General features: G+C 39.1%; 1 protein-coding gene across 5 annotated transcripts in view; it reads left to right on the plus strand.

The window, feature by feature from the left end:
• The window catches only part of DNAAF9 (dynein axonemal assembly factor 9), a 165,756-nt gene that overhangs the window by 25,172 nt on the left and 124,072 nt on the right, over positions 1–16,512 (plus strand). For all 5 annotated transcript variants that reach the window (XR_006891119.1, XM_046679049.1, XM_046679051.1 and 2 more), the window contains exons 2-6: positions 5,337–5,416; positions 10,557–10,676; positions 13,708–13,832; positions 14,597–14,693; positions 15,601–15,707. Coding sequence is in view for 4 of the 5 variants with exons in the window: in XM_046679049.1 (XP_046535005.1) it covers positions 5,337–5,416; positions 10,557–10,676; positions 13,708–13,832; positions 14,597–14,693; positions 15,601–15,707 (529 nt within the window). In the remaining variant the exon portion in view is untranslated. The remainder of the gene's footprint in view (positions 1–5,336; positions 5,417–10,556; positions 10,677–13,707; positions 13,833–14,596; positions 14,694–15,600; positions 15,708–16,512) is intronic.

Genomic DNA, 16,512 nt, shown 5'->3' on the forward strand with positions numbered 1-16,512 from the left:
TGTTGTGAATGGGCCAATTTCGTCTTTTTTTATGGCTGAGTAGTATTTCAGGGCCAATCTTAAAAAAAAAAAATGGAATCATACAATATGTGTCCTTTTGTGACTGGCTTATTTCACTTACTAAAATGTCCTCAAGGTTCATCCATGTTTTAGCATGTGTCAGAATTTCCATCCTTTTTTAAGATTAAATAATATTCCATTGTATGTATGTACCACGGTTTATCTATTCTTCTGTCGATAGACACTTGGATTGCTTCTATGTTTTGACTATTGAGAATAATGCTGCTATAAACATTGGTATACAAATATTTCTTGAATTCCTTGCTTTCAATTCTGTTGGATATATACCCAGAAGTGGAATTGCTGGATCATATGGTAATTCCAATTTTACTTTTTTGAGCAACTTCTATACTGTTTTTTGGGTTTTTTTAAAGATTGGCACCTGAGCTAACAACTGTTGCTAATCCTCTCTTTTTTCTTTTTCTGCTTTTTCTCCCCAAATCCCCACAGTACACAGTGGTGTACTTTAGTTGTGGGTCCTTGTAGTTGTGGCATATGGGACGCCACCCCACTATGGCCTAACGAGTGGTGCCATGTCGGCACCCAGGATCAAACCGGTGAATCCCTGGGCCCCCAAAGCAGAGTGCATGAACTTAACCACTTGGCCACAGGACTGGCCCCGCTATACTGTTTTCCACAGTGGGTGCACTGTTTTATATTCCCACCAACACTGCGCAAAGGTTCCAATTTCTCCCCATCCTTGCTAACACTTGTTATTTTCTGTTTTTTTTTTCAGGAAGATTAGCCCTGAGCTAACATCCACTGCCAATCCTCCTCTTTTTGCTGAGGAAGGCCGGCCCTGAGCTAACATCTGTGCCCGTCTTCCTCTACTTTATATGTGGGATGCCTACCTCAGCATGGTTTGCCAAGCGGTGCCATGGCTGCACCTGGGATCCAAACTGGCAAACCCTGGGCCAACGAAGCAGCACTGGGCTGACCCTGATTTCCTTGTTTTTTGATAGTAACCATCATAATTTGTGTGGGAATAAAATCTCTTTATGGTTTTGATTTACATTTCCCTAATGATTAGTGATGTTAAGCACCTTTTTGTGTGCTTGTTGACCATTTCTATATCTTCTCTGGAGAAATGTCTTTTCAACTCCTTTGCTCATTTGAATCAGGTTTTTTGTTGTTGAGTTGTAAGAGTTCTTTATATATTCTGGTTATATTAGCCTCTTAGATATGTCATTTGCAAATAATTTCTCCCATTGTGTGAGTTGCCTTTTCACTCTGTGAATTTTGTCCTTTGATGAACATAAGTTTTTAATTTTGATGAAGTCTAATTTATATATTTTTTCTTTTGTCATCTGTGCCTTTGGTGACATAGTAAGAAATCATTGCCAAATCCAATATCATGAAGCTTTTCCCATATATTTTCTTCTAAAAGTTTTATAGTTTTAAATTTACATTTAGGTCTTTATTCTGAGTTAAATTTGGTATATGGTGTAAGGTAAGGGTCCAAATTCATTCTTTTGCATGTGGGTTTACAGTTTTCCCAACACCATTTGTTGAAAAAGCTGTCGTTTCTTAATGAATGGTCGTGGTACCCTTGTCAAAAATCATTTGACCATGAGGACATTATAATAAGTGAAGTAAGCCAGTTTCAAAAGGAGTTTATTTCTGGTCTCTCTATTCTATTCTGTTGTTCTATATGTCTACCTTTATGCTAGTAGCATACTGTTTTGATTACTGTAGCTTTGTTGTAACTTTTGAAATTAGGAAATGTGTTCTCTAGTTTTGTCCTTCTCTTTCAGTATTGTTTTGGCTATTCTGGGTTTCTTGAGATTTCACGTGAATTTTAGGTTGGATTTTTCTTTTTCTACAAAAAATGTCATTTGGATTTTGATAGGGATTGCACTGAATCTGTAGATTGCTTTGAGTAGTATCGACAGCTTACCAATATTGTCTTCTATTGAGTGAACATGGATGCCATTCTTGGTATCTTTAATTTTGTTCAAAAATGTATGAATGGTCCAGTTTCTCTGAATCATCACCAGCATTTTGGTATTGTCACTATTTGTTATTTTGGCTTTTCTAATAGATGTGTAGTAATATCTCATTGTGGTTTTAATTTGCATTTCACTAATGGATAATGATGTTGAACATGTCTTCATGTGTTTATCTGCCATCTGTATCTTTTTTGAGGAAATGTTTCTTTATGTCTTTTGCCCATTTTCTAATTGGATTGTTTTTTACTGTTGAGTTTGAGAGTTCTTTATGTATTCTTTGTGATATGCAAGTATGTTCTCCCAGTCTGTAGATTGTCTTTTCATTCTCTCAACAGGGTCTTTCACAAAGCAAAGTTTAAAATTTTGATGAAGGTCAATTTATCAGGTTTTTTTTAGGGATCATACTTTCCGTATCAAGTCTAAGAACTTCATCAGACCTTATGCCCTGGGGCTGGCCCTGTGGCCGAGTGGTTAAGTTCCAGCGCTCCGCTGCACGTGGCCCAGTGTTGCGTTGGTTTGAATCCTGGGCGCAGACATCGCACTGCTCATCAGACCATGCTGAGGCAGTGTCCCACATGCCATAACTGGAAGGACCCACAATGAAGAATATACAACTATGTACCGGGGAGCTTTGGGGAGAAAAAGGAAAAAAATTTAAAAATCTTAAAAAAAAAACCTTACGCCCTGAATATTTCCTTCTAAAGATTTTATAGTTTTACATTTAAAATTTTAAATCTATGACCTATTTTGGGTTAATTTTTGTCTAGGATATAAGGTTTGGGTTGAGGTTCATGTTTTTGTCTATGGATATCCAGTTGCTCAAACACCATTTATTGAAAAGACTATCCTTCCTCCACTGAATTGCTTTTGAACCTTTGTCAAAAATTAATTGGCTTTATTTGTGTGGGTCTGCAGTCATGTGTCACTTACCAACAGGGATATATTCTGAGAAATGCGTCATTAAGTGATTTTCTCATTGTGTGAACATCATAGTGTGTACTTATACAAACTGAGATGGTATAGCCTACTACACATCTAGTCTATATGTTACTAATCTTATGGGATCACCATTGCTTGCATATGTAGTCTGTCATTGACCAAAATGTTTTTATGTGGTGCATGACTGTGTTTCTATCTACTCTGTTCTGTTCCATTGATCTATGTATGTCTGTCACTCAGTCTTGATTGCTTTAGCTATAAAATAAGTCTTGACATAAGGTAGAATGTTTCCTCCCACTTTATTCTTGTTTTTCAAAGTCTTTTTTTAGCTATTCTAGTTCCTTTGCCTTTCCATATAAGTTTAGAGTAATCTTGTCTATATCTGTAAAAAAAAAAAAACTTTGCTGTGATTTTGATAGGAATTGTGTTAAACCTGTACATCAATTTAGGGAGAACTGACATCTATACTATGTTGAGTCTTCTAATCCTTGAACATGATATGTCTCTCCATTTACTTAGACCTTCTTTGATTTCCTTTATCAGTGTTTTGTAGTTTTTAGCATGTAAGTCATATGCATGTTTTATTAGATTTGTATTTAAATGATATTGTATTTTTAATTTTGGTTTCCATTGTTCATTGCTATTATGTGAAATACAATAGATTTTTATATGTTGATCTTGTGACTTTGTTGAACTCACTTATTAGTTCTAGGGTTTTTGTGTAGATTCCATGAGAGTCTCTACCTAGGCCATTATGTCATCTGCAAATAGGGATAGTTTTATTTTTTCCTTTTCAATCAGTGTCCATTTTATTTCCTTTTCTTGACCTACTGCATTGGCCAAAACTTCCAGTATTATGTTGAATTGGAGTGGTGAGACCAGACATCCTTTTCTTGTTCCTCATTTTAGAGGGAAAACATTCAGTCTTTCATCAAGTGTAGTCCCAAACTTTACTTCAGAGGTTTTTTGGTAGATATTCTTTATCAAGTTGAGGAAACTCATCTGTTCTTCTCTGTTCTCTTGAGTGTTTTTCTTGTGAATGGTTGTTGAATTTTGTCAAATGATCTTTCTACATCAATTTTATGGTTGTGTGATTTTTTTTCTTTCTTTATCCTGTTAATGTGATGGATTACATTGATTGATTTACCAATAATGAACCAGCCTTGCATCTCTGGGATATATCCCTCTTGGTCATCATGTATAATTCTTTTTATATGTTGTTGAATTGTCTTTGCTAATATTTTATTAAGGGTTTTTACATCTATATTTATGATGGATATTGGTTGGTGGGTTTCTTTCTTTTGATATTGTCTTTGTGTGGTTTTGGTATGAGGTGGAAGATTGTGAACATCTTGAGGGAAGACAGTGATAATGACCACTAAGTCATGAAGTGGATGACTTGGGGTATGGGAACACCAGAAAGAATCCAGAGGTAAAAAGGAATCCAGGGAAGGAAATACTATTGTTTGGCTGGAAGCACTATGGCTTGGGTGAGTGTAGGACAGTGTACCAGAGCAGATTCAGTAAGGCGTAGGGATGAAGTCTGATTGTCATGGATGGAACAGTTAGTGTAGTTGGTTTGTGGAGGATCTTAGTTAACTTAGTTGACTGTAGGGAAAAAATTAAGGATAGGAGTGTTAGGGAATGAATAGTGAACGTAGATCCTGGACCTGGAGGTGAGAGGGAGAGAGACCCACTGGAAGAATCAGAGGCTTGAGCAGGAAATTGAGCATGTCTCTCTGGGTCTGCTAAGAAGGAGGAGGGATTGGTGTGGAGAACATGGGGTCCCTAGAAGTGATAGTAATGTCTAGGCATGTCTCTCCTTATGCTTTGTTTGGGAGGAGGGGGATGTCCTTACAGCCAAAGGAATAATAGATCTGCACAGAAATGGGAGCAAGTACCTTCTACTGACACTCTCTATGGGGATAGTTGTGATGATGAATCAGGGCTTCATTTAGGTCTTTAGATGAGTTTCTGTTTTGTTTTGTTTTTGACAGACTTGATGAGGACCACAGTTAGGAGAAATCAGTGTGGAAACTCTTCGTTGATAATCCTCAAAAATGAGAAGTCGTTGGCGCTCCTTCTGGTCGGCTGCTGAGCTCCCAGTCCTGTCCAGCATAGACCATGAGAGGGCCTTTGGCTCCATCCTCTGTTGAGCTAGAGAGCCACTGACCATCCAATTTGTAATCAGCAGTTCAGACTTAGTCGTCAGACCAATTCTGTATAATCTCTTCCAGAAAATAGAAGAGAAAGGAGCACTTCCCAATTCATTGTTATAGTTCTAATACCAAAACCAGACAGGAACGAGTTTCCATCCCTAGCAGTCATTCCTCTTCCTCATGCCTTCATGTGCTGGCCTCAGGGAGCTGTTTTCTGTTCTTGTTGCAGCTGCAGCCGACTCCGCCAGGTTCAGAGTATCCTGACCCAGAGCAGCAAGTCTCAACCAGATGGGATCCTCTGCATCCTAGGTCAGTGCTTTTAACAAGGTGGGACTCAGGGCTGGGGCAACTTGGCTTCTGTTCACAGGAAGATAATAATAATATTGTTGTGAGATAAGCTGTGAGTTAGTGTCCTTCTCCAAGCTCTTGTTCCCCTGAAATCTGTTGCTGTTTTAATGAGGTCAGGTGAGATATCAGTGAGATAGGGAGCCCCTACCACACAGCAGGCGCTTTGAACGTGTTGTCTCATTTCTCCTCACAGCGACCTTGCAAAGGAGCAGTGTTGTTCCTTCTTTACAGAGGAGGAAACTGAGACTCCGGGAGATGAAACAGACTTACTCAGGGCCATAGAGTGGCAGAATTGGGCATTTATTTGTTCTTTAAAATTTTTTTATTATGAAAATACATCATATAATTTAAAAATTAGGACAATACATAAATAATAATGAACAGAACTTCCTAACCATACCAGATACCCAGTCCTACTCCCCAGAGATAACATTGTTAGCTGTATTATTTTTTTTAACACAAATGGGAACATTTTATATACTGTTGTTAACCTGATTTTTAAATTTTCACTTGACAATATATCTCAGAGATTTTTCTGTATCAGATTGATGTCCTTCTTTATCTCATTTTCATTTATATTCATAGCATTAAGTCATAGAAGTGGAATTGTTAGGTCAGGTGGTTTGTCCATCAACCACCCAATTTCCTTATCAGAAGCAAACTGCTACCATTTTCTTGTTTGTCTTTCCTCTGATATTTTGTGCATGATATTGTTTTCTCACTTAACAGCACTTGCATTAAACATATGAGAGGCAGTGTTCAGGGTGGTTAAAAACATGCACTTTGGAGCCAGGAGGTTTTGGGTTTGAATCCTGACTCCACCACTCACTTAGCCCAGAGGTTGGTGAATCTCCATAGAGACACAGTTTGTGGTGGACCTGGAATTCCAGCCAGAGGTTTCAAATGCTTAAACAACGCTTGCCAGATTCTCTTTCTAGCTGCAGCCATCAGGGGAGTGGAGGCTCTCTTTGCCGTGAATTTACCTGTGAATAAAACCACCTGTTTTTTATTGTACTTATGCTATTATTTCTATTAGTTAAGGCCCAACCTAGTAAAAGTAAGCAGCATAAAATTGGTCATGTGGACTACTCGAATATAGAATACTAAAGGATTGAGAAAAGGTCCATTTATAAGAATATCATGAGACCAAAAAATGTATATATTTTTTATGAAAACACAAATGTTGCAGAAATTGATGTGTTTGAGATTGGGTATGAAGATGGAGGTAAAAGTTAATAAACTCTCAAGACAGAACTTTCTGTGAAAGTGAAACAAGAAATCAGTGAGGGACTATATATTTTTAAGTAGCTTCTGAAGTTTAGTGAATTGTGCTTTTCTGAGTAATTAGAATTGTTGTAGCATCTCATTGTTTTTTGATTGATTGATTTAATCTCAGCTTCTAATCTCTGGAATACCCTTCCAAGAAACTGTCTCAGCTCACTTGCACTTTAGCATTTGTCTTTAGTTATTATGGTGTAGGAAATGTTCTAACTGATTTTCTGCTAACGTTTTTTAAAAACAGCTTTATGGCGATATAATTAGAGTAAACTGCAATATTTAAAGTGTACAATGTGATAAGTTTTGACGTATGTATACACATGTGAAACTACCACCACAATTAAGATAGTACACATATCCATTATCTCCAAGTTACCTTGTGCCCCTTTGTAGAGTCTGCATTCTGCCCCTTCCCCACTCACAGGCAACTACTGATATGCCTCCTGTTACTATACACTAGTTTGCATTAACTAACTAGTTTTATATAAATGGAATCATGCGGTGTTTACTCTTGTCTGACTCCTTTCACTTAGCATAATTATTTTGAGATTCATCCATATTGTAACATATATCAACAGTTCATTCCTTTTTTATTGGTGATTAGTATTTTATTGTATATTGTTTACCCATTCAACTATTGATGGGTATTTGGGTTTCTTTTTTTTGCCTATTACAGATGAAGCTGCTATAAACATTTGCATACAAAGTGGTTGTGCTGATTTATATTCTTACCAGCAGCTCATGAGAGTTCCATTTTTTATACCCCCTCACCAACACTTGGTATGGTCAGTCTGTTTTTGTTTTTTTTAATAAACTTTAATTTTTTTAGAATAGTTTTAGATTTACGGAAGAACTGCAAAGATAGTACATTTGACCTTCTGTATCTTCAGGTTTGGCATCTACAGATTCAACCAACCATGGATTGTATATGGGACCCACAGATTCCAAGGGCCAACTAGGAGACTTGGGCATCCATGGATTTTGGTATCCTTAGGGTGGGGTCCTGGAACTAATCTCCTCAGATACTAAGGGACAACTGTACAGAATTCTGGGTACTCAGTTTCCCTTGTTATTAGCATCTTAGATTGGTATGGTACATTTATCACAATTAATGAATCAATATTAACACGTTATTATTAACTAAAGCCCATACTTTCTTCAGATTTCCTTAGTTTTTACCTAATATCCTTGTTTTGTTCCAGGATCCCATACCAGATTCCACGTTATATTTAGTTGTCATGTCTTCTTAGGTTCCTTTTAACTGTGACAAGACTTTCCTTGTTTTTGATAACCTGGACAGTTTTGAGGAGTGCTAATCAAGTATTTTGTAGCATATCCCTCTATTGGGATTTTTCTTACGTTTTCCTCATGATTAGACTCGGGTTATGGGTTTTGGGGTGGAAGACCAGTGAAGTAACATGCCATTTTTATCACGTGATATCAAAGATACATGCTGTCAGCATGACTTTTCACTGTTTATGTTGATTTTGATTGCCTGGCTGAGATAGTGTTTGTCAGATTCTGCACTGTAAAGTACTCTCCCCGTTGCTCCTTCCATACTGTCCTCTTTGGAAGTCACTGTGCAGCCCATACTTAAGGAGTGGGGAGTTATGCTTCATCACCTTGAGGAAGGGAGCATCTACATATATTATTTGAAATTCTTCTGCATGGGACATTTTTCTCTTTTCCCCTATCTATTTATTTATTCAATCATCTATTTATATCAGTATGGACTCATGGATATGTATTTTATACTTTGAGTTAAAATCCAGTACTACTTCATTTATGCTTTGAGTTGTAATCCACCACTTTTACAAATTGCTTCAGCTTTGGCCATTTGGAGCTCCTTTTTTTTCCTTCTCCCTAAAGCCCCCCAGTACGCAGTTGTATATTCTAGTTGTAGGTCCTTCTAGTTCTGCTATGTGGGACACCACCTCAGCATGGCTTGATGAGCGGTGCTGGGTCTACGGCCAGGATCCGAACCAGTGAAACCCTCGGCCATCAAAGCAGAGCGCACAAACTTAACCACTCAGCCACAGGGCTGGCCCCTGGAGCTCTTTCAGTTGGCTCTTGTGTCCCTCCCTTTGACATCAAAGTTTTTGTTTGTTTAGCACTTCCATACTTTCTGGCACTGTAAGATGCTCCAGGCTTATTTTGTATATTTCCTGCTCTAATCCTAGAATCAGCCGTTTCTCTAGGGAGCCCTGGTTCCTTTTATTGGAGAATGGTATTAGAAACCAAGATCTGAGCACTGAGTGTGCTTGTTGATACTGGGGTGTCATTGCTTCTAGGCCTTCTCAGCTGACACAGTAAGGAAATACGAGTATATACATTAAATGGTGTATATACACACATCCATAAATGTTATGTAACCATCTTTATCTGTATTAAACACAAATTCATATTAATGTCTCCAGCTCTAACCCATTACCACATGAATTATTCTAGCCTCCTCCTCTTGCTTGTCTGTAAACTACCACTTCACAAGTGAGAAACTTGACACCTACCATCCACTATCAGTTTACTTGTTTAATTCCAGTATACATGTGTAGTAGTGTCAGGTTTGTTAGCCCATAATACCCCTATGGGAAACAAGTTTGTCAACTAGAGCACAGTGCTTACATGTAGTTTCTTTTGCCTTTAATTTAAAATGGTCAGTCTTCTTAATGTTAGCAATTTATGTGGCAATTTATGTAACTGGAACCCTTAGAAGGGGACATACTGAATATAGGCCTGCCCAGTCCACTGGTTATTTTTAACTTTGCAGCACTTTCAACTTTGGGCCTTAAGTAGGCCAGATCATTCCTGCTTTTGATTCTTTTTTACCCTTCCCTTCACTGAAGTCTTGGATGGGATAGAATAGAGCTGTGCTGCTTTGATCTCAGTGGAGAAAGGAGTCCTCTCATATTAGAAGTCCCCTGTCACAGGCAGTCACTAGGCCCCTCTGGTCTGAATGACCATTACTTTTCACTTTTCGCTAGTCTGAATGACCATTGGCAGTCCTGTTTCCCAAGCTCCAGCCATATTTCCTTTCTTGGAGCTCCTTCTGCCCCAGCCCCTTCCTCTTAGCCTCACGTAGACGGCTACCTCCTGCCCTTGACATGTCCTTCTTGTCCCAAGCCATAGCTCTAGGCCTTCACAGATACCGAGGAAGCAGGTAGTACGTATGCCTATGCCATTGAGAGTGAAGGCAGTATTTTTTAATTTCCTTTTGTCTCTGACCTAACCCTACCAGACTGTAGGCTTCACGAGGGCCATTTGTAGGCATGTTTACCACATACTCCAGCTTCCAGCACAGCGCTAGGGCTTGGGCCTGATAAATATTTGTGAAATGATGGATGTCTGTGGTTCCATTCACTTGTCCTCTTCTTTACTTTGAACTCTTTTCAAACCACCTTAGTCCTCCTTTATTTGATCCCACGTGGTTTGTTAAAGATCACTTTGAGAAGTAAATATTTTTCTGATGCCCATTCTTGTTCCAACTGAGAGTATTCCAAAATCTTTAACCACCCATGGCAGGACTTGCACTATATTTTTTGGTTCTTTCTATCCTCAAGAATTTCTCTTTGGAAGTTAACAGCTTCAATAATCTGTGTTGTTTGATCGTCTCAACTGTATAGATCTTGAATCCCAGTAAAGGTACTTTGTGCTGAGACCTGCTTCTTTCACAGAGAGTTGATTAATTTAGTTTCTGACACAAAACTGGTCTGAGCTGCTGCCTGTGACTTAACCAGCAGGTTTTTGCTGAGCAGGGGCAAACTATTGGGGCTCATTTGCTCACCATAGTACAGTACAACTGATTAGAGCCTTCTTTGCTTTGCAGGAATCGATAGCAGGTACAACGAAGGCTGCAGAGAGCTGGCAAATTATCTTCTGTTTGGTTTGTACAATCAGAATATCAGTGATTTTGAGAAAACGGGATTTTCTGAAGAAGTTCTAGATGGTAAGTATATATTGGTAAATTTTATGTGAGAGAGGAGTAGGTGATTTATTTCTTGGAATCCTATTTCCTGGTCTTTTTATGGAAAAATATGATCAAATTTAAAATAGCCTGGAGCCCTAGTAAATTTTTGCTTTTTTATTAATGAAAAGTAGCATTTCTTCTTTGCTGATACATTAAGTAATGTGCTCCTGTTGGTTATCTGCTGGATGGTAAGAGACTAGCCACAAGTAGTTTGCAGAATATGTTTACTGAGTAAATCAGCTATAGAGAAAAAAGTGAATATCACTTTTTCTTTATAGCTTCTTGGTAAAGTACTAGTTTTCCTCTGAATTGCCCACTGCGTCTACATGCTGGGATGTTCAGATTATGTGCTATTGTCCTGTGAAAGCACTTTCAGCTGTGAATCAAGGATGAGCCTGCAGGCTACTCCTACAAGGAAGACTTGATGTGGATCTTCAGTTTAGGAACAAAGGCTCTTTGTCCTGCTCTGTCTTTGGGAATTGTTTTCTGTGTGACTTTAATTCATGACTATGCCCATGACTACAATGCAGGCTTTCTGCTTACATTCCTCTTTCTTCAGCTCTGAGACACTCACCCTGTGTTAATGCTGCTGCGGGCTGATGCCCAGGAGCTATCTCTAATATCACATATTTAGCATCATGACTTGTGTGCCAGACGGGTCAGGAGACACAGAAATAGATAAATTGAGTGAGAGACAGACAGCTCTTGTGAAGCAGCTGGGGGACGCCTGAAAGCAAACATCTGGTGTTGAAATAATTTTGCTGTGGATCTAATGCAGTGGCTCTCAACTGGGGGCAGTTATACCCGCCAGGGGACATTTGGCAATAGCTGAAGACATTTTTAATTGTCACAAATGGGCAGAGTAGGTAGAGGCCAGGGATGCTTCTAACATCCTACAGTGCACAGGACAGCCCCCTGCAATCAAGAATGATCTGATTTAAACTGTCAATAGTGCTGAGGTGGAGGAGCTCTGGTCTAATGGATGTGAAAATTCTTCTGTGGTGAAGTCCTTAATAGTATCTATCCTTACAGATTGATTAAAGATTTTCTTTTTATTAGGAAGTGCAGGCTGAAATTATTCCTTCCTTTAAATTTTTTTCAATTCAAATTTAGATTCAGATTTTGATTTTGACGATTGCCTTACACTGTACAGCATCTCCTGCTTTGGAAAGAATTCTCTTGGCAGCACATTTAGAGAGAGATAAAAAGAAATGCTCATACCAGCCACACATTTCACAAAGCCAAGGTTGCAAAGGACATTACAGTACTGAAATTAAGGAAATAGTTTAAATCCTCAAAGGTGTACTTTTTTGCTTATCTTTGTCTTTATGCTGTCACCTGGCACAATGACTGCTTCTGAAATGAGCATGATTTTCCAAATTAACAAATTCATATTTTAAATTCAAGTAGTTGGATAGCTGATATCACCAGATTTATGCTTTTACATCTTAATCTCTAATTATATGAGAGGAAAAGAGGCCAAAACAAAGGATTTATTTTAAAAAGAAACCTTTAAAATAGTTTACATGTTCTTCCAGTTCTCTTACGGTTGCTTCTTTTACCTGACTGTGTACTCTGTTAAACTTCGTTCATAGTGATGCCAGCAGTCCTATGACATCCTGAGAATGCTTTATTAGGTTTAGTAGCTGTTACATCATTTCTTTTATTGGATCCTAATTCTTTGTGGAATGTTACACATTAGTGTAAAGTACAAGCTACAAAGGAAGCCCTCAGGCTCTCCGAGTGACATCAGACTCTCACTCCTCAATAGGCGATATACAAGGGATTCGGGGCAGGGCTCTTTTAGAGGGCCTGTGTGAGGAAGACCAGCCAGATTCCCCCTTCCCTTGCCCCCTTTTGACTCCAGCACTTACCCGAGAGTCAGTTAACAGTGAAGAGGCTACTCCATAGTGTGTTCCTTGGAACACTTTGGGTCTGACCAGGTGTGGAGCTCAGAGTGGCTTGAAAGGCCAGCATCATGGAGCTTTATTTCAAGAGACCACCCACCTTTGTGGTCAGCTGCAGTCGACATTTATTTGTCTTATATTTTCGTAGATTATGGTCTGTCATACTGTGTTACTGTGTTGGCGTTGCCCTAAACCTGCTGCCTCAGAAGCTCCAGGCCACTGTGCTCCTCTCTCACCTCCAGCCACCTCCGCCAGCAGCTTCCCCAGCCTCATCTTGTTAGAGAGGAGGCTTAATGGCTCTGGTTTCTGTGGAGCCGTGGAATGGAGCCTCTGTGTTTCTTCTGGAAGTATGACTGCTTTCTTTCTTAGTGTTCAAACTGCTTTAATATTCCAGCTCCATTCGATGGCTCCCTGTTAGTTTATCTGGGTTTATATGCACCATTGGGATTGCTTTATATATTTGACCTACCAACACTGATGGTTATTCCTTAAGTCTGTCAGCTGCTGATTTATTTATAGAAGCCATCTCTACTTCCTCTGCTTCCTTCCTCCCAGCCTTTCCTGTGTACAGAGTTCACCCCTGTATACAGCAGCCCTTCCCAAAGCTGACAGGCGATGTCCCTGGGCCCACAGTTGTCTTCAGCCAGATGAGCCAACAGCCAAGAGCTTTAGACACTGATGTCTGCAAGAGAACCAGTCTCTTGTCATGTTTGGTGCTGTTTTCCTGCCTCCGTGGCTTTAGTATGTGGAGTTTCCATTTGGTATTTATCTCTTCAGTGAAGTGCACAGCTGAGTTTGGTACCAAGGTTTGACTGTGTTGAACTTTGCAAAACACCCTGAAGGCTGTTCTTCTGACTTATTCTGTGCCTGCATTACCGTAACCAGAGGAACACAGTGGTGGGAGCATCGCATGGGAAATAGGAAATCCTTGCTGTCCATGCTTGAGTGTTCTGCCATCACTCGAAGCATGTTGCCTAAGTAAAGAATTTTCGGTTTAGAGTTTTGTTACATTGTCTCTGAAGTAATTTTAATGATTATGTGGGCAGAAAATGTCTTGAAGGAAATACCTTTGACAATCTTGTTTTAATTTCATTTTCTTACAGATGTGATTATATTGATTAAATCAGATAGTGTCCATCTGTACTGTAATCCTGTAAACTATCGCTATCTGTTACCTTATGTGGCACATTGGAGAAATCTGCATTTCCACTGCATGACGGAAAATGAGGTGAGGAGAAAAGATAGAATAGGCACTTAGAGATAGTCTAAGTATACTCTTTCAGGAAAGGGTAGATCTGGAACAGGAGGCCCTTAAAAAAAAATCAAATTGCAAAATCTGGTTACATAAAAAAGGTTATCTGTTTTAGTGGAACTTTTCATATTTCGTTATGAAGCTACCTTATAGATAAATTGTGTGCCTGAAGAAGACAAAAGGGACTCTTCAAATTGGACTGTGGTAGTAGGCTTGTGAACCTACCTTCCTGCCCTGCTTCTTTATCACCAGCTTGGGCCCATTCTTTCAGGGGACCAGTGCCTAAGAACTGCCCCAGGAGAATTTGATAAGCTTTGTGACATTTCTGTGTTCAGATTTCTTGATATCTGTTTCTGTTTTCCTTTGGGCCCTTTTCAGGGGTTTGGCTGGAAATTAAATTGGGTACTTGAGATTTAGGATTTCATGGAAATTGTGACCCATGATATGGGTCAAGAACCCTTCTTTCAATCTGAGCATTTGGGGGATTTTTGAGGACAAGTTTTATCTCTTGCATTTAGGTGTCTGATCCCTTTTGAGTTGATTTCTGTGTGTGGTGTGAGGTAAGGGAATGACAAAGTGTTTCTGACCAGTGGACACAAAAAGTTGTCTTTGGACACACCCTCTTGGGTGCAGTCCTCTATAAATGTCATTTGGGACAACTCTGATAAAATGCAGAGAAAATATGGGACTTTGCATGACGTCTCCTTACAGCCTGTTTTCCTTCCAATTTTCCTCTTTAGTATGAAGATGAGGAAGCTGCTGAAGAATTTAAAATTGCCAGCTTTGTGGACATGGTTCGAGACTGTAGCAGAATTGGCATTCCTTACAGCTCCCAAGGTAAGCATCTGACAGCAAACCATTTCAGAACCCTGCTTTGGATGATGTGTGAATCAAAGGTCCCTACTGCTCATTTAAGTGGAGGCATTCAGCTGGGAAACCCACTGATCTATTTTTACTAAAGGCAGACGATCAAGCAGGATGAAATTCGGGAATTTTCCTATGCAAACTTGTATTCGTAACTGAAGTTTCTGCAGCATCACAGCAGTGCACCTGCAGTCAGGTAGAAGAACTGATAAGGTATTTATCATAGTTGCCATCTAGTCTGTACCACTTATTGTATGCAGAGTGTAGATATGGGGCCTCTTGGTAGTAAGAAATAGTAATTTAGGTAGCCATTAAAAATATGCTGAAAGTGAGGCTCAAAAATGATGTGTAAAAATACAGGAAAAAAATCAACAGGTTTAGCAGTGCTTATACCTTATTTTTAAAAAACCTTCCACATTGAAACTATTGTTATAAGAAAGGAGAATTTGTGATTTGCTAATTTTCCCTTAAGGAAGTTGGTTGGCTATGTTTCTTAAGGGAGAGGAGCCAAGTTTGGATCTGTTAATAATTATATCCACTAAGTGATGCAAATCAGATGTAATAGGCCACTATTGATTTATTTATTTGTTTATTCATTTATTCATTCACTTATTCACTTACTTAGGAAACCAGAATGTAAAAATATGTTATAGAGAAATCTGAATTTATGCAACTTATTTATGGTCTGAATTTTATTTGTCTCTCATTTTGTATTGCAGTGTTAATATCTAACCATTTCATCTGTTTCAATTTTATTTAACTAGATGAGGCTGTGGTGAACTTGTGAGAGGTGATGCCTGTTTAAACACATCAGATCAGGTTTAAGACTCTTATATCCAGGATGGTATTTGATACATGTTGTTGTATTTGATTCCTTTAGGTCACTTGCAGATATTTGATATGTTTGTAGTGGAGAAATGGCCAATTGTACAGGCCTTTGCACTTGAGGGCATTGGAGGGGATGGATTTTTTACCATGAAATACGAGGTATGTATGAAAAGCAGTATGCCTGGTTTTTGTCTGCCTCTGGGCTGTTTTTATGAAGGGCCCTCAGTGTGAGTGTACATTAGTATAACACTCTGAAAAGCTGGCAGTGACCTCTCAACAGCCTGGAGCAAGTTAAAATACTTGAAACGGAAAATAGTTGCTGTTTAAGGCTAATCCCCAAACTGAGTTCCTGTGTTCTATCATCTTGGAGTTCTTCTCTGTCTTCCTTGCTCGCCTTTCCCCATTCTGAGTTCGCTATTCTCCCAGTCTACTCCTGCAGCACCCTAGGCTAACTCCTCTTATAGCTTTTATCATCCTATCTTATATACTTCTGTCACACACCCCCACTCACCCACCCACCAACCCCTGATCTCTGGACTGGAAGCTCCTTGAGAACGAAAATAGTCTTTTTGTAGTTGTTGTTTGTATCTCAGAAATTTATATAGTTTGAGAACTATTCAAGAGCAATGAAAGAGAGTGCAGAATTTTGTGTACGTACAGTGTACTAGAGGAATAAAAGTGTTAGCTTTAGTGGTAAGAATAGTATCTTTTTTTTTTTAAAGATTTTATTTTTTCCTTCTTCTCCCCAAAGCCCCCCAGCACATAGTTGTATATTCTTAGTTGTGGGTCCTTCTAGTTGTGGCATGTGGGACGCCACCTCAGCATGGCCTAATGAGCGGTGCCATGTCTGTGCCCTGGATTCGAATTGGTGAAACCCTGGGCTGCTGAAGCAGAGCGTACAAACTTAACCAGTTGGCCGTGGGGCCAGCCCAGAACAGTATCTTTTATTTAATATTCCTTGCAT

Source organism: Equus quagga, chromosome 12 (genome assembly GCF_021613505.1).
Source record: "Equus quagga isolate Etosha38 chromosome 12, UCLA_HA_Equagga_1.0, whole genome shotgun sequence".
Lineage (NCBI taxonomy): Eukaryota > Metazoa > Chordata > Mammalia > Perissodactyla > Equidae > Equus > Equus quagga.